Genomic DNA, 26,729 nt, shown 5'->3' with positions numbered 1-26,729 from the left:
AGTTAGAGATAACTAATCCTCTGTACACAAGTTGTCTAAAAGGGTCAAGATGAAGCACAGGAGTGAGCTGTTTAATGCTTTAGAGTGAACTGAGGAAGCAAAAATTATTCTGATCAGCACAACATGATGGTTGTATCTGTAAGGCAGGTGAATGTATCAAGAATTCATAGAGAGATCTTAGGGATCAAGATGGCAGAGGACTAGGACGTGGAACTCACCTACTCCCACCAATACATCAAAAATACATCTATAAGTGGAACGATTTGCATAGAACATCTACTGAACACTGGCAAAAGAACTCAGATTTCTGAAGGGGCAAGAAAACCTCCCCATACCTGGATAGGACAAAAGGAAAAAGGGAAAAAAATAAAGAAAGGAACTGGGATGGGAACTGCACCCCAGGGAGGGAACTACGAAGCAGGAAATGTTCCTGCACCCCGGAAAGTCCCCTCTACGGTGAGGAGATCAGCCAGGATGGAGGAGAAGCTTCAGAGCCTCGGAGGAGAGTGCAGCAACCAGTTTGAGGAAGGCAAGACGGAGGGTGACCTGCACAGATGGTCACCTCCGCCCTGTGCTCCCCAGCCTGAGACGCTTTTCCACCACTACGGGTAGGGGCTGGGTGCTGAAGCTCAGGCTTCAGAGGTCAGATCTAGGTAGAGGATTGGCTGGGATTGGCTGTGCAGAGACAGCCCGAAGAGGCTGGAGTGTGGCAACCAAGGGTGTGCTCAGAAGAAGCTTAGACACACCAGAGAGACAAGGTGCCATTGTTGGGGAAACGTGCAAGGAGGGGGGTAGGACCACCACTGGAGCTTCTTTCCCTGCACGCACTCTTAGGCAATAGGACACGACCTACATGAGCTCCAGCAGTGGGCGTGAGCCACCACTGCCACTAGGAGTAGGTGCCAATCGCTGCCCATGCTGTCCCGGGAGTGCGCAGACTGCCGCTGCTTTTGGGAGACCCAGGAGTGGGCACTGCTCACTGCCCCTGCCATCTGGGGAGCACGCATGAGCAGCGAGCAGTCGCCAATCACTGCCCCTGCTGCCCCGGTAGTGTGCGGGATGCCACTACCGCTGCGAGACCCAGAAGCAGATGCAAGGATTCTTCAATATCCGCAAATCAATGTGATACACCACATCAACAAACTAAAGAATTAAAACCACATGATCATCTCGATAGATGCAGAAAAAGCTTCTGACAAAACTCAACACCCATTTATGATAAAAACTCTCCAGAAACTCAGCACAGAGGAAACCTACCTCAACATAATAAAGGTCATATATGACAAACCGACAGCTAACGTTATTCTCAACTGTGAAAAGCTGAAAGCATTTCCCCTAAGATCAGGAACAAGAAAAGGATGTCCACTCTTGCCACTTTTATTCAACAGAGCTTTGGAAGATGCTCAACATCACTAATTATTAGAGAAATGCAAATCGAAACTACAGTGAGGTTTCACCTCACACTGGTCAGAATGGCCATCATCAAAAAGTCTACAAGCAATAAATGCTGGAGAGGGTGTGGAGAAAAGGGAACTCTCCTACACTGTTGGTGGGGATGTAAATTGGTACAACCACTATGGAGAACAGTATGGAGGTTTCTTTAAAAACTAAAAATAGAACTACCATATGTCCAGCAATCCCACTTCTGGGCATATATCCAGAGAAAACCATAATTCGAAAAGATACATGCACCCCAATGTTCACTGCAGCACTATTTACAATAGCCCAAACATGGAAGCAACCTGAATGTTCATGGACAGAGGAATGGAAAAAGAAGATGTGGTACATATATACAATGGAATGTTACTCAGCCATAAAAAAAAATGAAATAATGCCATTTGCAGCAACATGGATGGACCTAGAGAGTATCATACTAAGCGAAGTAAGTCAGACAGAGAAAGACAAATATCATATGATATCGCTTATGTGAGGAATCTAAAAAATGACACAAATGAACTTACTTACAAAACAAAAACAGTCTCACAGACTTCGAAAACAAACTTATGGTTACCAAATGGGGAATGTGGGACAGAGGAATAAATTAGGAGTTTTGGATTAACATATACACACTACTATATATAAAATAGATAATCAACAAGGACCTACTGTATAGCACAGGGTACTCTACTCAATATTCTGTAATAACCTATATGGGAAATGAATCTGAAAAAGAATGGATGTATGTATGTGTATAAATGAATCACTTTGCTGTACACCTGAAACTAACACAACGTTGTAACTCAACTATACTCTAATATAAAATTTAAAGAAAAAAAAAGGATCCATAGAGAAAAAGCCAGAAGGAAATGGCCCTGTTGAATTTTGGCACCGTACTTCAAATCAGACTTTTATATGATTCAATGGAGAACACTAAAATGAAGTTTCTCCCTAAAACCAAACAAACAAATAAAAAAACTTAATTATTAAAATGTTACTTAGTGCTACACAGTTTGAATTTAACCAAGAAAATATTTGAGTCAAACTTTCTAAATTGCAGCATGGGAAAATGACCATATGAAAGAAGACGATGGAAACAACCACATAGGCAGAACAATGACAGCATTCAAAAATGGTCCAGCTTACTATACTGATTGACGAGTGTGAGAGGCTTCTACTACCAAAACCCAATGCAGTCCTATGGCAAAAGCTGTCAGAGGACTAAATATATAGGGGTTTAATTTTTTCACATAATAAGAAATCTGAAAGTAGTCAATTGTTGATAATTTGTTCCAGTCCTCAATAAGTCCACCAAGAAAGCAGAAGCTTTCTATCTTTCCATTCTTCTTAAAGTTAACTTTTATCATCAGCTGATCACAGGAGGGCTGCTGAAACTCGAGACATCATGTCCACATTCAAAGCAGGAAGAAGTGGGGGTAGAGAAAAGTTGAAATAGCCATGTCTGTCCTTTTATTAGGCAAAAGCAAATGCCTTCCTAAAGGCTCAACACATCTCCATGTATGTCTCTTTGGCCAGAAATGTGTTACTTGGACACCTCATGGCACAGAAACACTAAATACTTCACCTCACACTCATCACAGCTTCTCCTCACAGTTTATTTACCATGGGTATTGGGTGGACATTTAGAAGTGTCCCCCATAATGTGTTTCAACAGCTTATGAAAAAATCCAGCTCATCATCTACACAGTGATTACCTGCAGAATTCAAAAAGGGAAACACTATTTATGAAATCACTCTGATTCTAATACAGATGAAAATGAGGGAGGAAGATCCTTCAGGTGAATTATCCTCATGGAATCATTAAGGTGCCAAGGTTACTGTTAAAAAGGATAACCAGTCATATACTTAAATTTGTCTAAATGACATGGAACACCTAGATCATAAATGTTTAAAATTACATTATTCATTTACATGAATAATAACCAGAAATAAACTATCCTACTCTACTGTAAACTTCCTGTTGGCTGGGGCTATGTCTTAACTCCTCTCTTCCTCCCCAGCATGTGGCACTTAGAATATGATAGGCACTTAATAAATACTAGTCAAGTAAATAGATGAAAGAATTCATGGTCAGAATAATGTACTTATTATTAAGTACTTATTATTAAGTACCTTAGTACTATGTAGACATTGCCAAAAATGCTGTTATTATCACAGAAACCAAAAGTATAGACAGACACCAATCTCAGGGATTCATAAATAAAGGGAATAAACAGTAAGTAAAAAACCCATACCTACATATTTTCTAATGTCTCCATGTTATCTACTTAATAAGATAAAATTAAAACCAATAATTTTTCATCTATATGAATACTTATTCGTGTCTACAAATGTTGAAGATGCTTATTGAAGCCCATTTTGTTACAACACAAATAATGGAAACAAATATTTACCAAGAGGAGAATGTTTAAATAAATCATGGTGTATCCACAGTTCAGATTACTACGTAGCCACCAGAATGACTGAGAGGTCTAAATGTACTGTCATCAAACATTGAAAAGAGGGAAAAATAACGCACAGTACAACTTACTTTGAATTTTGAATGATCTCATTTGTGGAAAATGTACGTGAACATTTTCCTCTATATAGCATCTGTAATATATATATGTAAATGCTATACAATTTATTAGAAATGTATACATATCTATTTGGAATACAAATGACCTCTGGAGAGAAGATTAAGCTGGTATAGGAAATTTTACTTTTTACCCCGTATTTTTCCTTATATATGTACTACTTTCATAATTAAACAAATAAAAATGGAGAAATTGAACTGTTGAGAATAAAAGAACATCATTTTATAACACTATTCAGATCTGATTAATTGAGTAACTTATGATAAGTTACTTAGTATTTTTGAGCTTCAGTATTTTATCTATAAAATGCATAAAAGTTTTCCCTCAATTTTTTTCTCTAAAGATTAGTAAAAATTTATGAAACAACTAATACTAGCATGGCATATACTAAATAGTACATTTTGGTCTACTGCTATTAATTATTCTCTTTATTATTTCCATTTGTGTTCTCAATTATCTCTGTTTTTACTTCTAAAAGTAAAAAATAAAATGTTTATTCAGTGGCTAATGCCAGAGGCAAGATAAAAGCACAAGACACTTCATGGTATTGTTAAGCTCAATAAAATGCACTGCCTCTCCTGTTATTCTAACAAATATATATTATGAAAAACATAAAACATCACATAAAACCCTATTATGATATCTTTTTGATGGAACTGAATATTTCTAGCATGATTAATACTAGGGACATGTTTAAAATTTTGACTTACTTTTAAAAAGAACAGATCTTAGGATTTTATTGAGAATGAATAAATTATTGAGAGAGCTACCTTCTCTGTCTTTTATTGCTATTCTTTTATGTTACCATGGAAACAGCATCTATTTTTATGGTTATTTAGTTTTGAATTTTTAGAAGTAGCCCCAACTCCTAAAAATATTCAAATCTCGAACTTCCCTGGTGGCATAGTGGTTAAGGCTCTGCCTGCCAGTGCAGGGGACACAGGTTCGAGCCTTGGTCCAGGAAGATCCCACATGCCGCGGAGCAACCAAGGCCGTGCACCACAACAACTGAGCCTGCGCTCTACAGCCTGCAAGCCACAGCTACTGAGCCCATGTGCCACAACTACTGAAGCCCACATGCCCCGCAACAAGAGAAGCCACCGCAATGAGAAGCCCATGCACCACAACAAAGAGTAGCCCCGGCTCTCCACAACTAGAGAAAAGCCCACACACAGCAACAAAGACCCAATGCAGCCAAAAATAAATAAATAAATGTATTATTTTTTTAAATTTAAATTTCTTTCTCCTGCTTTTACACAAAAGTCAAAACAAATGTTAATGCTGTTTCTTCTGCTCCGCGGCATGTGGGATCTTCCCGGACCAGGGCACGAACCCATGTCCCCTGCATCGGCAGGCGGACTCTCAACCACTGCGCCACCAGGGAAGCCCAATGCTGTTTCATTTTTTAAGCATGTTTTACTCAGTTACCTTTCTAATAGAATGCACTTTATATTTCTAGACAATTATACCTTTAACCATTTCTCCTTGCAAGGGTATTTTTGCAGTTTGGGTTTTTTTAATTTTGGAGATATCAGAAAGAAACTTTTCAGTAGTTCTTGGAAATATTTTTCTTAAACATTTAGATAATCAAATAGCCAGCATACTCTTCTCTCCTCATTCCTAGCACCTGGCACAGTGCTTGGGATACTGTAGGCACCTAATAAAAATTAGTCAAGTAAATAGATGAAAGAATGCATGGATGTTTTTGTTATCAGGATTACTGTAAAAACAGGGTAGCAAGTGGAGAATTATTATTAAATTCAACACTTGATCATCTTGAGGTGGTCTCTTTAAAACCTTACTAATAAAAGTCTTCTACCTCAAAGAATAATGACAAAATTTGATACTCCATTCCTATCTGCTCTCGAAATGCTTTCTTTTCATTAGCAAGTAATATCATGAAGATCATTAAACACATGAAATGAAAACACAAGAATGAAAATAAGAATATGATTAAAACTTGAACATAAATTTCTACAAGTGAAAGAAAGAACTTAACAATTTACTGGTAGAAAGTGTGTTACTAGAAGTTATGGGATTGTCTTCTTTATACTTCTGAAAAGATGATGTGGATTCCTGGAAGCAGTTTCATGTCCCCTACAGTACTAATGACTCAGATTTATATCTTCATCCCCAACCTCTCTCCTGAGCTCTGGAATCTATTGCTAATTAATAATTGGGATTCTTTACAGGCATCTCAAAATCAAAGCTTTCCAAACTGTACTCATTTTCTTCCCTTTCACACAACCATCCAAAATTAAAATCTGACATAGACACTTCACTTCTGAAATTTCATTGGCCACCAAATCCCCTATTTCTATGAAAATAATGTCCCTTGACTCCTACCTCTAAGTCCCTTTAAAACCAGGACCTCTCTCTTTGTCCTAGCCTACAACTTCTTTCACCTGTATGGTAAAAAAACAAAAAAACAACTCATTATTTCCATATATCATATGAAATTCCATAAGCATATGAAATTCCATGGCATATTAGAATTAAAATCAGATTAAAATCTCCAGCAATTCTTCTCTGTCCAAAAATAAAGTACAAATTCCCTAGTTATGATAGTCAAAGCCCCTCATAATTTCATCTCCATCTGGCTTTCCAGCTTAATCTCCCTTGATGTTATAGTTCCTGTGCTCTAGACATGTTTGATAATTCTTTATTCCCTGCATGCTCTGTGCACGTTCCTGTCTCTACATTTCACTAATACTGTTCTAATTGCACTATTGGCCAAATACTGCTCCACTCACAAACTTAAGACATGCTCACTGTTTAAAACCCAAATAATTTAGCTTCTTTTCTGTTACCTATTGGCTAACAACTTCTTACCCTAAACAGGGCATATTTTAATGGACAAACTGTAATTTACTTCATCAATCCTGTACTGTTTAACACACAATGTTATTTATGACTTTTTATTGTTATACCCCAGGCTCATCAATACCCTTGTAGCTAAAATCTGGTGAGCTTCCATCCATATTTACGTCTTTAGAAGAATGTCTACAAGTAAGTTTGCTAGATCAAAGGTTATACAACATTTCAAGGTTTTTAATATATAGTGACAAATTGTCCTCTTTAATGTTTCACCAATTTAATAGGACAAATAGCTAAAATAGGAAGAGGTACTATGATATACATTTAACATGCATTATCCTCTTTGGTTTTTACAACAATCAATGAAGTACATGGTGTTATTATCCTGATTTTACTCATGAGTTTAATGGAAACCCTGAGATTAATAATGTGATTGAGGTGGTAAAGCCAGTTTGAACCTAAATCTGCCTGACTCCACACCAGTTTTATATTCACTGCATCTGTATTGATTCCCAGCCACACTTCCCCAGGACTGTGATCACAGTGGCCAACCCTAACTGGATACTGTATTTTTCTTGTTTCTCATCTTAGCCAATTTAGTATGGAAGAAACATTTTATCTTACTTTAAATCATATTTCTAACATTATCAACGCACATAAGCATTTTTAAAGTTGGCATTAGTACTTTATGAATTTCAGTCATGCTTTTGCTTATGTTTTCATTGGAGTTTGAGGTGGTTCTTTATTCTCTTCACCACTTATAAAAACACTTTATTAAGATTATTATCTTCTGTCATACACATTACAGATATTTTTCTGACTTGACATTTTGTTCACACTGTGTTTTCACATACAGACTTTTAAACAGTTTATCCCAATGTTTGTCTTTATGTTTTCTCTTTTTGATGTCAAAATACCATTCTTTTCTAATGAGGTGCTTTTACATGACATTTAACATCATCTTAAAGGAGCCAATGGTAAACAGGCCTTAGCCTCATTGGGCATACACTAGATCTACTCAAATACTGACACTAATTTTTATTTAAAATTTATATAAATTTTACTTAAAATATATATAAATTTATATAAGTGGGTCAAATTAGATTAATATACTATTTATAAAATAAACATTTTTCTTTGATAAAATATATCATATACATAATATATAATGTATCAATATAAAATTTTTTAAAAACCAATGGTATTTCCCTTTGAACTGCAATATATCTTTAATCAAAAATAGGGAGAAAAGCAGCCTTTGTACATATTGTACCTATTCCTTCTAAAAGGCCAAAAATATAAAGTGATGGAAAAACACTCACATTTTAGCAAATGCATTTATAATGTTTCTCTTTCTCCCTGTAGCCATTCATTTGGAGAGAGCTAGAAAGCACATGGAAACATTCCATGTAATTTATTGCAGTAAATGATTCACAGCCATTTTTCAAGGTAGCAAGCCTTTAGGGAAGCTTATGCTAGCCATTTATTAAAACCCCATTGTCTGTCAAGATAAAGAAGAGATCATTAGGTATTATCTATACTTTCATACAAATGTCTCCTCTTCCTCTAAAACGTGATCATTTATACTTAAGAAGAATCTAACCTTATGACAGGTACATTACAAATTTTGAAAGTAAACAAATACCTTCTCTCCTCATTACAGACCCTCTCCTAGAGAAAATTATTTTAGTAATACATTCTAATATACTCATAGATTGTAATGGATATATTCATTCAAGAGATATGTATTCATTTTAAAGTTTACCTTTTTATACGTAAAGTTTACATCTTATAATTACTTATAAGCCATTTCTACACTAGTTTGGTCCCCTTTTAATAACTTGCACACTGGAATTAAAATTCACCAGGGATTTCACAAAGTAAAATCCCAAAACGGCCTGTGAGGGAAAAAAAAGAACATTTACCATTCATTAAATGTTTAAATGAGTTGGATACATGAGAGCTAGAAGAGAGCAGTTATTATAACCTCTATAGAAATAGGGATTATTCCAAGAGCCTTTCAGTCTCATGAATGCTTGGCTGGGAGAACTTCTCTTGACTTTGGTTGGCTTATGCTCCTACCAGGAGACTAAAATATACTGAGGATGGAATGGTAAATTGTCTCAATCACTCATCCAACAAAACCTGGTTATGCTAGCCTATAATAGATACTCTAGATGAGGTTAGTAGATGATGTTAGTAGGAGAAAATACCTAAAGACATACATTTCACATTGACCTGGTTTTTCAGGGGGTCATGTGGTATCTGTTCATCAAGTCCATCAATACAAGAAATTAGTTCCCTTCCAAGTAAGTCTCAGCAGGGCCTGCTATCATGGGATCAGTCTGGTATCAAAAAAACCTTTGGGATACATATACAAGTCAGTGAGACCATTATTTTTATGCTACTCTGTTTATTCTTGATTCTTTTCATTCTATTTTCCCAGGAAATTAAAGCTCCAAAATCATACCAATTCCTGGGCTTACACCCATTGCTTCAAACTAATGCACATTTCTACTTGAAGGACCAAGTGTAGCCTCAAATTCAGTGTGTCTATAATTAACTCATCTTTCATGAAAAGCCTTTTTTCTTCAATCTTTGTATTCATCTATCTTTTACATTTTCTTCTTTTATCTCTTATCACACACCCTGCCCTTCTCGAACTAGGCACTAAGCCTTGTGGATTCTTTCTACATGTCCTTTTTCCCTATTACTTCTTTTCTTTTATTAATAATTCTACTTTCCAAATCTTGGCCTTGATTGCTTCATATTTGAGTTACCACAATAGTTTCAATATAGTTTCACCAGAGCTCCAGCCTGTCTACTCCACCCTCATTCAATAATGAAAACTCCTTTAAAAATACCATTCCCAACTGGAAAAACAAAAAACTTTAGAGCCCCCTGTTATTACAAGATAAAATTAACATTCTTTACTAGTCAAAGCTCTACACAGTCTGACTCCTTCTTACCCCTGTAATTTTATCTCCTGTTGCTCACCCATACAAACTCTCAGCTCTATCAACTCTATTGAGTATAGCCAGAACATTTTAAAAATTGTTACTGAAATTCATTTTTTAAAATCATATCCTTGCCTTTTCTCTTACCCACCTGATATCACCTTTCTCCACTTTTCTAACTACATAAATTCTAGTTTACGTAATTCCATAGTTTACATTTTTCTAGTTCCACTTCAAAATTCACCGTCCTCCATATAATAATTTGGTTTTTTTCTGATTTTCAATATACATTGATACTTCCTTTTGCTGAACTCACAATACTTTAATTTTTCACATTTGCTTTTTACTTACTCATATACCATATCTCCATGTTTCTCTTTTAACTCTCATATTTGCATTCAATTGTGTTTATTCAACTCATTTCCAAAAACAAACTGTAAACTTTTCTTGAAACAAGTATTAGTTAATTTCCTTTTCTTAATCCTTCTACAGTAATAAGTGCTTATTGAAAGAATGAATGGGTAAACAAATTCATACAAAATTTTCAAAGTTACCCAAGGACCTGCTGTTAACACAGAAATAGCTTCAAAATTTTGGGGAAACCACATAAAGGAAAATCGTCCTGGAAGATGAAACTGTTCCTATGAAAATGCCTAGATTTGAGGCTGTAATAGGCTGAAAAATGACCCCCAAACGTATGCACATCCTAAGCCTTGCTACCTGTGAATGTTACCTTATATGGCAAAAAGGACAGTGCAGGTGTGATTAAGGATCATGATATAGGAGATTGTCCTGGATTATCTGGTTGGCACTAAAAGCAACCACATGTATCCTTATAAGAGGAAAGCAGAGGGAGATGTGACACACACATGGACAAGGAGAAGGAAACGAGACCACAGAGGCAGAGACAGGAGTGATGTGGCCACAAGCATAAGAAATATAGTCTGTTGCCAAAAGCTAGAAGAGGCAAGGTACAGATTCTCCCCTAGAGACTCCAGAGGGAACACTGCCTTGCTGGTTCCTTGATTTCAACCTAGTGAAACTGACTTCAAATTTCTGGCCTCCATAACTGTGAGAGAATAAATCTCCATTGTTTTAAGTCATCAAGTTTGCGATAATTTGTTTCAGCAGCCACAGGAAACTACTGTAGGTCCTCACAAAGAAAACTCCAGGAAGTCTCTAGCTCAGTGTTCTTAAGCAACCCACCCCTTCGGAGGTTTAAGATACAAGATACGAAACCTTCCTCAAAGTTAAAAACATGTATTACTTTATCTTGCTACTTCAAGAAATCAAGTAGTAGCTACAAAGAATGGCTCTAAATTATACTGGTCCTACAGAATATTTTAATTATAGAAAATTTGGTTTTGGATATTCCATTTTAACTTGAGTTTTTGTATTCTATTTTAGTGCAATTGTAGTAGTAAATGAAATTGTCAATACCTCTAAATCCTATATTAATAAAAATTTTAAAGTATAAAATAACTAAAAGTGAATCCATAAATATTAAATGATGATGGCCTTTTCCATTAATAGTTAATAACTTCTGCACAGAAGTTTTAAAATTGTTTTTTCAAATCTTAATTCAAGAACTGAGTAAACAATCAACAGGTAACATTTTCTTAATTCAAACAAATTATATTATCTTTTGTATTAAAGAAACACGTATTAAGCTTGGAGTTGATTAAAACTTGCAGGAACTTAAACTAATGATCTTATTCTGCCTAGTTTTGCCTGGCCAGAGTGTTTCCTGGCATAGAAATAAATGGGAAATCTGTTGTGTTCAATCCTTTTCTTTCCCCTTGTAGGAGTTACTCAGAGATTGTGAGATTGTTTTCTTAATAGTTCCAAAAACTGAGCCCTAGTATTGTCTATTTCTTAGATCTATCTTTTCTTCTAAGTGTTGTACAGTCCAATTTTATGAATTTCTGATTAATGATAGTTAACATCTATCACATTTGACACTTTTTTTTAAAGCAACGGAAAAATTGGCAATGCAAGTCAACCTAGAAACCACTTTTACTATTTTACTGTAAAGTGTTTAAAATTAATACCTGAAATCCTACATTCATTTAAATAAGCCACAACTTTGGCTCCAAGCTTTCTAGCTGTAAGTACAACACTGGTTATATGACTTATTGGGTATATAATAATATACCCATATAATATACCCATATAATAATATAAAAACAAACCAGCTTCAAAAAGGTTCAATTATTTCTGGTGTTGAGATAATAAAAATGTCTACCCTGATTCCTGATAAGGAGAGAATTATATGGAAAAGGAAAGGCACTGGACTAAACTTGGAAGGGACAACAGTCTCTATGAGGGCATCTAAGGAAATGATGATGATATCAAAGTATGTGCACATAGTGGACAAAAGAAATACTTATTCTATTGATTAATCAATTAAAGTGTATCATCATATCAGCCCATCTCTAAAAAGCTTAAAATTAAATTTCTATAAAGCTTAAATATTAAAATACTTTAAGATCTTTGGGAAAATTCACATAAATTTGTATTCATTTTATTAATGGAATTTCCAGAATATTTTGAAAAACTCCCTTTGAAAAGTGAAATATCACACACTTTCACAAAGCAGAAACTTTAATACTACTGTATTTTTACAAAATACACACACACACACAGAGGCATATGTACTTCTCTTATTGCACACCATCAATAGAACTTTTCTTAATGACAAGGGTAGACTGTTAACCGAAAAACTTACTAAAAGAAAAATGTTTTGCTACTAGTAGTTTTGCTACTAGCTCCCTCAGCCCACCAGTTTATCTCTTCTGAAGCTTCTGTTACTTAGAGATGGACTATAAGCTTTCTGCTAACTTCATCATGATAGGTTTGTCTCCACTGAACAATTTAGTGCCAGAAGAACCTTTCTCCTCTGTATTTTTTTCAATCTTCTGAACCTCATTCCTTTCTCTATTTTATCTTCAAATGCTTTCATCCTGTCTTAATGCATAATTCTTGACTTAACACTCTGGTCTTAATCATTACCCTGAGCTGCTTGCTTGTTCAAGTCATCTTCCTACCAACATTTTAGTATATTTAATATTAAAAAATTTAATGGATTGAATGCATGGATCTACTATATATGAAGAATATTAAGGTCCTTTGAAATGATCCCCTCTTCTCCCTTAGAGTGTGTGTGCCTAAATTTTACTGAGGACATAAATTATTATTTAATATTTGAAGCACTCTAATAGCTAAAGTAATAACTTGGCTTACTCTAGTAGAAAAAGCCACCTTATTAGTTTCTAAGTAAGGTAAATAATGTCTATAATTTCTAAATTAGCAGTGTTGGCTACCCCAGTTTTATATTCACCAGAAGCCAAGCAGAGCCCATACTCATGATTATATGCTTTGCTATACCTAAGATTTTCTTCATCTTACTGTATTCCCAATTCTATCCTAGTTAATAAATTCTTACAGTATTGGAAGAAAGTAACAAGTAAGGGTATACCTAGGGTTTTTTTCCCTTCCAAATATGAAAACTTGTTTTTTGGGGAAAGAAAACACATGAAGCCTAGATAACAAAAAACTGGAGAAGAAATTTATGTTCAAATATTTGACTAACCAATGCAAGGAAGAGAAACAAAGTTTAGAAAAAGGAAAAAAAGTCTAAGAAATCTGCAAGCCAAATAAAATGTCAGGTATAATATTTTTATAGCACCAAGATTTTTAAGGCATTCTTTGCTTAAAACTCACCAATTTTTAAAAGATGTCATCATATACAAGATTTTATTGAGGATAACCCAAAATGAGGAGACTAATCAAATGCAAGCTTATACACTTACATGGCAGAAAAAAAATGTTTTAAATATTTCATTTGTTCCCAAATAACTATACATCCCATATATATTTTGCCTTGTTGTTAGAAATCCTGATATAACAATAGTGACAAGATAGCAACAAAATATCTTCCATATTTTAATGACCCTAATTATACATTCTTTGTATCAAATAAAAAAATTATACCTAAGATATCATGGAATTGTCATCATTTTTCTGTATAAACTATGAAGAACAAATCTTTCTAATTTTTATTAGGTATTTCTCCTAGTTAACAATCTAGCCTCATCTTTACAAACTATTGTTTTTATTTATATGGATGTAAGCCAATATTTCTCCTTTGCACAAAACAATTTTTTTCTAAATTTTTCTAGGATTAATTGCGTCCTACACTAAATTAAAGCATATATCAGCAGTATGAGTTGGTTTAGTTATTAATTAAGTTCTTTATGGGTATATTATGAATGCTTCTTCCCAAAAGCCTACGGCAGTGATGGGGGTGGAAATTATATTGAACACTACTCCTATAGTAAACATTTGCAGGTGTTTTAAGTATGTATATATAATTTGAGTCTCACAATAACCCTGAGAGGAAGGTATCATAATTAGGTTATACACTTCATATACCCTACTACACTACACCATACTTAATCTGAGTCAGCTTTGGTGAAAAGTTAACATCAGAGGACCTGAGTGTCAAAATCCCTCTGTGACTCTTAGTCTGCTTGGACTGCTAGAACACAATACCATAGACTGGGTGGATTAAACAACATACATTTATTTTCTCACAGTTCTTGAGGCTGGAAGTCTTAGATGAGGGTGCCAGCATGGTCATGTTCTGGGGAGGGCCCTCTTTCTGGCTTGCACACAGCCACCTTCTTGCTACTTCTTCACATGACAGAGAGCAAGCAAGCTCTGATCTCTTCTTCTGCTTATAAAGGCACTAATCCCATCACAGGGCCCCACCCTCATGACCTCATCTGAACCTAATTACTTCCCAAATACACCACCTCCAAATACCATCACACTGGGAATTATAGCTCAACATATGAATTGGGGTGGTGGGGTGACATTCAGTCCATACCACAGGTGTTATGAAGTCCCTTGTCCTTTCTGGCCCTCAATTTCTAATCTGTAAATTGATATGGTTGAACTAGACATTCTCAGTTAATATTCTTTATCACTATTGCTAGATAGGCAAGAGACAAGTCCAGATGATTTGTGAAACCTGCAGTCCAGTGACAGGAACACGAATTTAGAAAGCTTGAATTTAGGGGAAAAAAATTTAGAAAACAAATGTTTTTAGAAGATAGAACAATGTGAAAATTTTGAGCAACCTGCCAGTCACAAAAAAGTAATGACTTAAAAGAAAAAAGAACCTATTAATCAGTAATTCATTGAACACCATATATATATACCCAGTAATATATGGGCACCAAGAGGAAATAAATATACACTTAAAACTCAAACTTCTGGGGCTTCCCTGGTGGCGCAGTGGTTGAGAATCTACCTGCCAATGCAGGGGACACGGGTTCGAGCCCTGGTCTGGGAAGATCCCACATGCCGCAGAGCAACTGGGCCCGTGAGCCACAATTACTGAACCTGCGCGTCTGGAGCCTGTGCTCCGCAACGGGAGAGGCCGCGATAGTGAGAGGCCCGCGCACCGCGATGAAGAGTGGCCCCCGCTTGCCACAGCTAGAGAAAGCCCTCGCACAGATTTTGCAGTGTTCTTTTTATTTAAAGGAAGTAAAATGTGCTTATTTGGCTGGGATATGCAGAAATTGTTTGTTTTAAGAGGCACTTTCCCCCACCCCCCGCCCCAAGAAAACAGCAGCTAGCAAATTCAGAGGTGCACTGTATGGTCCCTGTAACACCAAAGAATGATCAAAGTGGTCTCCCTAGGTCACGGTGGCCAGTGTTCAATCCACGTCTTACACACTGATGAGACCAAGTGCTATTTCTAGGTGGTGGAAATCATTACGTTACAATGTGCTCACTAAAGAGAACTTTTCTTCCTTCAGTGGCCCAAACAAGTGGCCCATGAGCTAGATTTATTTTTTACTATGAGAATCTTAATGTGGTTACATATGAATCTGATATAAAGACATGGCCCCCAGTTTTAGACTGAAGTTTTTAGGACATGTTAATATTGATCTCTGAGATCTCCTATACAGAAGAATTCCAAATAATTTATGTAGACAGGTCCCCCTCCAGAAGATGGAATTTATCTCTCCTCCCGCTTGTGTGTGGGCTGTGCTTACTGACTTGCTTTCTAAGAGTAGAATATGGAAGGGTGTGGTGGTGACTCTGCAGTGGAGAAACATGGCAAATGCTGCCCTGGGTGAGTGATCAAGGCTCTACACTGTGAGTCATGTTAATACCATGTACCCTTGATAAAATGTGAGGAGAATGGCACTTCACTTTTGTGATCTTCCCCCCAAAAATCTATAACCCCAATCTAACCATGAGGTGAACATCAGACAAACCCAAACTGAGGTACACTCCACAAAATACCTAACTAGTGCTCCTCAAAACTGTCAGTCATCAAAAAGAGTAAAGTCTGAGCATCTATCAGAGTTGGCTAAGGAGATATGACGACTACATGTAATGTGGTATCCTGGATGGGATCCTGGAAAAATGAACATAGGACCATATGGGAAATTTAAGGAAAAACCTGTGAAATCTGAATAAAGTTTGGAGTTTTTTAAATATCCCAGAAGCAAAATGTTAACTGTGTGAAAAGAGCATGGGATTTGGGGCCTGACAGACCACAGATCAAAGACAGGTTTTCCCACTTGCAAACTGAGTGACCTGGAATTTATCTAACCATTTTGAATGTCACATTCCTTATTTGAAAAAAAAAGAAATTATAATACTAACCCTGAAAAGTTACTGAAGAAATTTATGATATATGCTATACCATATTTAATATACTAATATTTAAAATGACTGCTATCTTGCCAAACACATGGCAGATTATCCCAAAATGTTGGCTTTCTCTCCTTCTACCTGCTTCCAGCCCAACATCCAAAAGGCCAGAATCTCTGTCCCTCTGCCTGCTGGTTTTCTCTGCCAGAGGCTGCTTTGCCCACCTTGTCACACCTGGGGAATTAATCAACTCTACTCCCTGGAAGCACGCCTCAAGCAAAAGCTGAGGGCAAGTGGTATAATTATCCCAGGTCCTTCACCCTTCCAGGGAACTGAATCTGAGGCTTGTTCCACCTGGTTGCCAGTTTCCCAACAGGATAAGGCTCCAGTTATCTACAGTGTAACTAATTTGTAATATACTGTAATATACCCTTTATTGGCTGCTTTGCCTTCCCTGCACTCCTACTGGTCTTTCTTGGGATCATCCACATAATAAAAACTACTTGCACTTGAATCCTTGTTCAATGTCAGCTTCTGGAGGAAGCCGAACTAAATTGATCTTAGTTGGCAGCAATGATGAATGACATAAGTAGGATTTCTTTAAGCTTGAAACCATCTAGAAAAGTTCAGTATTATTTGATTCAGTGCCAATGTTGTGCTAACAATATGGAGGTGAATTTTAAAAATTATGTCTAATTTAAACTAAAGGGTAGTTTACCTTTACAGATAAGATGCAGTTACAACAGATACACAGTAAGTTTCTTTGTGCTATCTTAAGGACATTATAATTTGCCTGCTTTTTAATATATTTAATATAATTTTTCTCTAATTATATGCAACATACCAGTTTTAGGAAGTGTCTAATAATACAATGTATGTGGAAAAGTTTTGAAATAATATAAAATACCAGTAAAAATACATTCAGAAATGATATCACAAAGTCTTCTATCATTAATCTGTGGCTAAGAAAACAAACACTAAAATGAATGTATAGTCTATATATATACGTATATATATGTCATGTGAATAATATATATTATTACTGCTATGTTTATTTTACATTCACAGGCATAAATGAGTAAGAACCTCAAAGACCAGATATCTTGCTGCTCCATGGTTCCAACTAATGATATAGTCATAAAGGGAAAGTATGTATAAAATTGCCCATGACTGAAGGAGAATATCCCATCCAGGAATTTACTTTACTTCCCTTGCAATTTATATGTGTGAAGGCCAGTTCTTCAGATAAAAAATATTTAAGGAATAATTCAGTGGGGGAAAACATAAGAAAGAATATCATCAAGAGAAAGCTAATTTGTTACAGAAAATCAATTCAATGAGAACATCAAGAACAGAGTTCAAGCAGGTTGGAATAGTGGAGGAAACTCTTACAGAAATGTTGGCATTTGCTTGGATGTCTGCTATCAAAGTTTCATGAATGGCCTATATGGTTTAGATAAAGCCTGAAAACATTTAACATTCTCAAAAGTATCACGGAATAAATAGATGGATGAATCACTGAATGAATAGATAAATGATAGAGACATAGCATGGGAGAAGGTGTTCTACATGGTGAGAATAATTTAGTTTTTGCATGCATCTCCTTTAACCTGATGATCACTGTATTAATTTCCTATTGTTGTATAACAAATTACTACCAATTAAGTGGCTTAAAACAACACAAAATTATTAACTCACAGTGCTATAGGTCAGAAATTCAGGCACGACGTGGCTGCGTTCTCTGCTCAGGGTCTCACAGGACTGAAATGAAGGTGTTGGTCAGAGCTGTGATCTTAATGGAGGCCCAAGATTCCTGGTTATTGGCAGATTTCAGTTCCTTGAAGTTGGAGGACTGAGGGCCCATCTTTCTCAGTCTGCAAAGACACAGTCTTATGTAACATAATGTAATCATGAAGTAACTTTCCTGTCATGGTCACACTCTCACCAACATTCAAGGGCAGGGTGTTAAACAGGGCATGTACACCAGGGGACAAGAATCTTGGGGCCATCTGAGAATTCTACCACAGTCACATAAAAAACAATATCTACCATTCAAGTATTATATCTTGAGGTATCTTTTGGAAGGAATTCCTACTAGGCTTATATTTGCAATTTATATTCTTCAATATTACAATAGTAGAATATGAGTAAATATTTGGAAAATATTTGAGTATAGATTCCTGAATTGCAGACTTCCTTTAAAACCCTTCAAGGCAGAGTAAGTTATTAAACATACATAAACTTTAACACCAGTAGTGTTTAAAATGGGAGGATTTGGGCTTCCCTGGTGGCGCAGTGGTTGAGAGTCTGCCTGCCGATGCAGGGGACACGGGTTCGTGCACCGGTCCGGGAAGATCTCACATGCCGTGGAGCGGCTGGGCCCGTGAGCCATGGCCGCTGAGCCTACACGTCCGGAGCCTGTGCTCCGCAACGGGAGAGGCCACAACAGTGAGAGGCCTGCGTAACACAGAAAAAAAAAAAAAAAGGAGAATTTAACAATGAAGTAGAAAGAAAATAGAAACAACAGTCACATTTTATTATATTAGTGCATCCTGCTTATTTTATTACCTTATTCTCTTGCTCTGTTTTCCATAAAGTGTACTAAAGAACTCCAAAGAGAAATTGCTTTCATTGAAATTCAGCAAGTAATTACTGGACACATACTCTTCTCCTAGAATTGTTTCCAAAGGTATTCAAAATATATCTCTAGCATTATTACTGGGGCAAAGAGGTTTAAAAAATAAAACGAAAAGATGAAACAAACTGTAATCAAATGTAGATTATATGCCTGGATTTTGCACAGATAATTACTGATACTGAGATGTCACTTGGGCTAAGTACTGTGTTTAGAGTTTAGAAGAATTACCTCATTCAACCTCTGAAATAGCCCAGGAAACAGGAGGCATCTTTATCCCTTTTCCCAGATAAGGAAGGTAAGATTTGGTCAAAGTCTCACAGTAATTCTTTCTGAAGAGTGTGGAGGAAGGTCTCAAACCCAGGTCGTGTCATTTTCCAAAGCCCATTGTGTTAGCGCTGTTCTGCTCCAAAGATATGCATAGATGATATCATACCTACAATAAAGTGCAGATAAGCTATCAGGGTAAGAGTAGTTACAAAAACGCTACATGAAGAAAGTGACGAATGTACTAAGACTTTAAGGAGGTGATCTTTTCCTGGGCAAAGTGAAACGGATAGTCCGAATGATATGATCAGCACATACCAGGTCAGGGATGGAAGGCTGAGGTGACTTGCTGAGTACAAACAGGGAACTACCAGAGTGTTACATAGTTATATTGAAGTGAAAGGGGAAAGAGTTAAGCCTTCATAGGTGATACTGAGGACAGACTGGGAATACTGAACTTGAGATACACACTCACATCCTGTTTTTAACAAGTCTTTTAGAGCATTAAAACTGTAAAAGACCATAGATACCATGTATGCATGTAAGATAAGAGTACACAGCTAGAAGCTACCTACATCTCCTTACCCTCTTCTACATAAACCACTGGGCTAACAGGCTATAAACAGAATCTGAAATCAATTAAGACAAAAATCTTTTGTCTGAGAGCAAAAGTCTCTTTGTTTGGCATCTCCATTGATGAATTCAATTCCATCTACGCATTCTCCATGCTAATATCAGGATGGTGTGACATATAGTAAGAGAGAACATGTTAAAAAATAAATCACTGCTAAATGTTGAATTTTTATTGCTAAACAATTTTCTTTGTTATTTCAATACAAATGTTCCTGGGCTATTTTTACAGAATGAGGGAAAAACTATTATGATGTTTATTTTCTTATAATTTGTCCTTCTGGATGGCTGTTAACAGATTTCTCAAACTGACTGTATTTCAAATACCTAAAGGGATTCCCAGAGGGCCCAAAGCTCCAAAATGGGTATGTAAAGGGCAGTATGGTCAAGTGAAGGAACAGTGACAATGAGCCTGGGGTCCAGAGAGACCTCTTTCGCTAAGACGCTCTGGCAAATTGGGTGAACCCTGTAGCTTTACTGACCTCAGTTTCTTCATCTAGAAAGTGAAGCAGCTGGCATAGAGTAACATAGTCTCTTCAAACTGTGAACCTTTAGAGTAAATATTGTCCTGAGGAACTCGACAGGAAAAGTATTTTATAAATTCTGAACTAAATCTAGGGAAATCACAACCTGTATAATTAACAAAGCTGAATCAAATACACATGTGAGCCTTTTAAATACACACATATTTTTTGGCAAAATATTTCTTTATCTAAGGATAAAAGAAGGAAGGAAACCTTATGTTGAGACAGAGCCAGCAGAGGGCGTTTAGTCCCCAAGCCTCTTGCTGAAGGAGGCGTGGTCCAGGTCCCAGTAACAGAACAGTGTCCTTGGCTTGCAACTTGGGCTGCTCTACAAGGTTTTGTGAATGTCTGCTATGCTCTCGCAATTATTCAAAGGGGTAAAGATATAAGAGTATTTTTAAAGAAACAGGTATACATTAGGATTTTAAGCAAGATACAATTTTTAAAAGAACGTATTGACACATTCTTTCATTGTGCGAAGTAAAGTACTAATTTACTGCAGAATATTTTAGATAATTCTCACACAGTCTTTAAAAAATGTTTAAATGTTGTTTCAATTTTAGATATTTGAAGAATCATAAAATACCTTTGGACACACTTCCCAAAAAGAAAAATCCAGAACAAACTGTATGCATGTGTGATATAATGAAAAAGTTTACCTTCTCTGAAAAAATATTAAGATTAAATAAAAGGAACTGAGACTGAGCTTGGCTATCATCTTTCATATGTTGGGAGTTATTCCTAAACTCATTTGATTGCATCAGTTCAGAGACAGAAATCAGTCTAACCTCAATAAAGTATACATAAAAGCAAGTAAATCATCTAGTCATAGTAAAGAACCACTTTACAAAGATATATTTAAATGGAAAAATGATTATGAAAATGATTGCTCTGACGCTTTTGGAAAGTATAACTGGATGGTACAATTTTAGGCCCAGATATTGAGATACAATAGATCTGAAAAATTTGCAGTGACATTTGGAAAACTAATCCCATTACTTTTAAAGGCTTCAACCAGCATTAGGAATAAAAGGAAGTGTATTCGTTTCCTCAAACTGCTATAACAAACCATCACAAACTGGATGGCTTAAAACAAAAGAAATTTATTGACTCACAATTCTCGAGGCTGGATGTCTGAAATCAAGGTGCCAGAAAGGGCATATTCTTTCTGAAACCTGTAAGGGAGAATCATTCTTTGCTGCTTCTAACTTCTGGTGTTTGCCAGCAATCGCCATGACTTGTAGATGCATCAGTTAATTTTTTTTCAATTGCAAAGTCCAAAGAAAGATAATTTCATATATAGGGTCAGAGAGTATTCTATAGATATCTTTCTTAAATGTGATGTAAATTACATATCTATTAATTGACCCAAAAGTGAATCAAAATTAGAAATTGAGGAACAAAGAATGCTTTGTGGACTTCTCTCTAGAACTTTCAATAGTTAAAGTTTCCAAACTATCATTAGAGACCTGAGGAGAATTGATGCTCAGGCCATGATTATACTCATTATGCAAAATTAATGGTGAATATGGATGCTTTGGTGTCTCCGTTTACATTGCCATCTGTATACAACTAAAATAAAGCAATTTCAAAGTGGAAAATTATCCTTCACATTGAAATAATCCTATAATGGGCAAAAGAAATTTCTCTAGAAACTACCGTCTCTCACATCAAGGTGTACTACCAGATTCATTTATTTAATTAAATATGCTTGTAATTGTATTAAAAAAAATACTAGCCACGTTTGGGAAGGATACAAATACTTATCTTAGATGGGTGTTTCCTTTATTCTTCTTTTGGTTACTCTTTTTCCATGAAAAGTATATACATTGAAAAGTATAAAAAGTATATACATGATTCTTCAAAGATAAGAAAATCTTTTCTGAATTCAATACATGAAATCTATAATATATTTTATATTGTTTAAATAAATGAACTTTATACACTTCCCAAGTTTTTATATTGTTAAGTAAAATGTATAACCTTTGTGAAAATTTTCCTTTTAAGATGTTGGCTTAAGAGGGTACTTGGGTTCCATCACTGACTTTGCATCTCCCTCTTACCACTACTTGTGATCTTCCTAGTCTTCCTAGAAGCCCTGAGTACCAGTGCTACAGAGGCAACCATTTCAAGACTAACTTAATCAGCTTACAGGCTAGGACTCAGAGTTTATAAGTGATCTGTAGAGCTGGCTTCCTCAGATTTCATCAGGTTGCTTTGGGAAATGAAAAGACCTTGAAATGACCTTCCTCATCATACTCCCTCTTGACATTGCAAAGAAAAAATAAATACCCACAGAATACTGAAGCATGCTTATCATAACAGAAGAAAACAACTTTTATAATTATGTACTTAATAACCCTTACAAAACTTTAATAATCAATGTTATAAATAAATTATTCACACTAGGAACAAAATAATAGAGATTATTAAAGCATCAGTTTGAATTAGCTAACAATGAGTCTGCTATCTACCTTGACATTTCTTGGATATTTTGAGAAGAATTATAGTCAAGCCCAGCCAAAACCACATGAGAAAGGTAAACATAGAGCCTGCCTTTAAGGAGATCTCTAAAGATAATTCTACAACCTTCAGAAACCCACTGACAATATTTAATAAAGTTTATGTGATGTACTTATGTTATAGAAAGGAAACTGATGAAAAACATCATTGTCTCTAGACTTAGGGAATTGGTCATATGGTGGTGGCAACAAGGACTGCCCTTTACGGAGCTCCATAAAGCTTACAAACTTTATTTTATTGAACCTGTTGTGTAAGTTTTATAAGGCAAATATAATTCAGAAAATACAATGTCACCAAATACTAAGAATTTAATAATTTAGTTAACATCCTCTAACACCATACAGAAAAATAAACTCAAAATGGATTAAAAACCTAAATGTGAAACTGGATACTATAAAACTCCTAGAGGAAACATAGGCAGAACACATAAATCGCAGCAATACCTTTTAGGATCCATCTCCTAATCAAAATAAAAACAAAAATAAACAAATGGGATGTAATTAAACTTAAAAGCTTTTGTACAGCAAAGGAAGTCATAAACAGACAACCTACAGAATGGGAGAAAATATTTGCATACGATGCGACCTACAAGAGATCAATCTCTAAAGTATACAAACAGCTCAATATCAAAAAAAGAAACAACCCAATCAAAAACTAGGCACATCTAAACAGACATTTCTCCAAAGACGACATACAGATGGCCAAAAGGCACATGAAAAGATGTACAACATCGCCAATTATCAGACATGCAAATCAAAACTACAATGAGGTATCACCTCACGCCAGTCAGAATGACCATCACCAAAAACTCTACAAACAATAAATGCTAGAGAGTGTGTGGAGAATAAGGAACCATCCTACACTGTTGGTGAGAATGTAAATTGTTATAGCCACTATGGAAAACAGTATGAAGTTCCTTAAAAAGCTAAAAATAGAACTTCCATATGACCCGCAATCCCACTCCTAGGAATATATCCAGAGAAAACTATAACTCGAAAAGATACATTCACCCTAATCTTCACTGCAGCACTATTTACAATAGCCAAGGTATGGAAGCATCCTAAATGTCCATTGACAGAGGAATAAAGAAGATGTGGTATATAAATACAGTGGAATTTTATTCAGCCATAAAAAGAATGAAATAATGCCTTTGCAGCAACATGGATGGACCTAGAGATTAACATACTAAGTGAAATAAGTCAAAGAAAGACAAATATCATATGATATTGCTTATATGTGGAATCTAAAAAATGATACAAAAGAACTTACTTACAAAACAGTAACAGACTCACAGACATAGAAAACAAACTTGTAGTTACCAAAGGGGAAAGGGGTAGGGATGCAAAGGTATAAATCAGGAGTTTGGGATTAACATATACACACTACTATGTATGAAACAGATAACCAACACAGACCTACTGTATAGCCCAGGGAATAATACTCAATATTTTGGAATAACCTATAAGGGGAAAGAATCTGAAAAAGAATACATATACATCACTTTGCTCTACACCTGAAACTAAACATTGTAAATCAACTGTTACTTCAATTTAAAAAAGGAAAAAAAGGTTAGAATTACAAAAATAATAATAATTTAGTTTGTTAAACTGAGTCTTCACAAAAAGCACATGACACTGTACATATTTTGTAGTTGAAGAAAAGGACGCAGAGAGATGAACTAGCTTTCTCAAGATCACACAGCAGAGATCATTTGAAAACACAACTTTATCTGATATGAAAGCTTCCACAGATAAATCTGCTATACTGCAACTTTTTTTTTTTTAAAGAATATATTATTTTATTGGCTGACTCTTATATTTTCAGGTATTTTCTTATACTGCTGACAAAGAAATCAGAACCGATGACTTGTGCTTGGATGTGTCTAGACTCAACGGACCTGTAATCATGTTAAAATGCCACCACATGAGAGGAAATCAGTTATGGGAGTATGATGCTGAGGTATAGTATTTTCTTAATTTATTTATTTAATGCTTAGACTCAGTTATGTATTTCAAATACATTTAAATCCTAAGCTATTTTTTCTCTGCATTGAAAGAATTGTATTTTCAAGCATGCATGCTCATAGCTGAAAACATCAGGATGGTATATCATATAAATAGGTTTTTGCCAAACTAGTCCATTAGTATAAAATATACATAAAGAAAATAAAGTCATTTTTATGTGCTTAAACTCTGTTATCACCATGTACATGCTCAACATAAATTAGGTAATGGGCAGGCCATGCCTATCTGAGAGGTATGTGTGTCCTATATGAAAATGTGCATACAGGACAATATCACTAATATTCTCATATTTTCAAATTTTACATTTTACATGGTTGTAATCTGTGATATTTATGCTTCTCAACTTAAAGGAAAAAGAAAATAGCCACAAGAATTAGCATGAATTAGTGTTCTTTACATTAGTAAATACTTTGCAGAATTCAATGAATTAATTAGATACATAATCAGCTAAGGAGTATCTTCACAATATAGCACATTTTTCTGATAGAAGAGAGGGATAGAAAACAGTGAAATTACTGTTGGGAATTTATAGCCAGGCAGTGTGTAAAAACCAGATCGACCATCAGATGGAGCTAATAAAAAAAGAAATATTTTCCTCTGCATAAGGAAGGTGCATTGAAACAGCTGCATTTCTTTCAGTTCTCTTTGCTTAGCAAAATGAATTGGTCATCTTTGCCACATTTTCCACATCATTAAATGATCGGTGACTTATTCAAAGATAAGTAAACTTTATTCTTACAAGATAAATAATACAATAGAGATAAAAGAATTTCACAGATGCAGATGCAAGCCTATAATACTCTGCAAGAGTAACATTTTAAAAACCAACCTTCAGAGTTGTTGGTATTACTGATAGTTTAACAAGATCTTTTTAAACACTTTTTGAATGTCAATTTAATTTGCAAGATATAGTTTCTTAAGTGGAATATCAAGAAAACACTGAATTCTAATGTGATCTGAAACTAGTTATGTAGGGTTAAAATTGGGCCCTAAAATTTATACAAGATTACCAAGCTCCTTAGACAACAAATATTTTTCTTCTGGGACATTATTAAAGACAAACACCCTTAACCCTTCCTATATTGCACCAGTGTGTTCTATTCAGACTCTTGCCTTCCTAATACGTTGTTCATCTTCTCTGTCTAACCACCAAGTTTTCTCTTCAACTGTTATCATCCATCACCATCCTTTAGGTTAAGCCTGGGGATGGATGCTGTTTCCTCCAATAATATGTGTGGGTAATCCTGGACCCTGAGCTCCCTACCTCTTCAGTGAGGAAAAGTACAGATAAATGTACAAATAAAGGAGAAACAATGCAAGTTTTAAAATAAAAACTTTTGTTGTTGTTGCTGTTGTTGCTCTTTAGTTTTCACTAGGAAACAAGGACTTTACTGGGCTTGTGCTAAAAAAACAAAGAAATCTAGTATATATTAAAAGGAAAGGGAAATGAGTATACATATTTTTTATAAGATGAAGCAGAATTTCAGAATACCACATCTAATCTTTAAACTTTTCTATAATTTTTAAGTGACAACAGCTTCTATAGTCATAATTCAAATTCCTGCATATTTGAAATAACTATTTTTGGTAATTCTGTATATTTGTTTATATTTTTATCAGCCAGTAGCAAGATTACTGAATAT

The 26,729-nt window shown here is 35.4% G+C and overlaps 1 protein-coding gene across 1 annotated transcript in view; it reads left to right on the top strand.

Moving 5' to 3' along the window:
• Window positions 1–26,729, top strand: part of GALNT13 (polypeptide N-acetylgalactosaminyltransferase 13) — a 559,439-nt gene that overhangs the window by 514,255 nt on the left and 18,455 nt on the right. The window contains exon 12 of the mRNA XM_019922237.3: window positions 24,887–25,021. Coding sequence (XP_019777796.1) covers window positions 24,887–25,021 — 135 coding nt within the window. The remainder of the gene's footprint in view (window positions 1–24,886; window positions 25,022–26,729) is intronic.

This window comes from Tursiops truncatus, chromosome 7 (assembly GCF_011762595.2).
Source record: "Tursiops truncatus isolate mTurTru1 chromosome 7, mTurTru1.mat.Y, whole genome shotgun sequence".
Taxonomy (NCBI): Eukaryota; Metazoa; Chordata; class Mammalia; order Artiodactyla; family Delphinidae; genus Tursiops; species Tursiops truncatus.
Note: the sequence above shows the minus strand (reverse complement) of the source record. Positions and strands in the feature narration are given on the sequence as shown.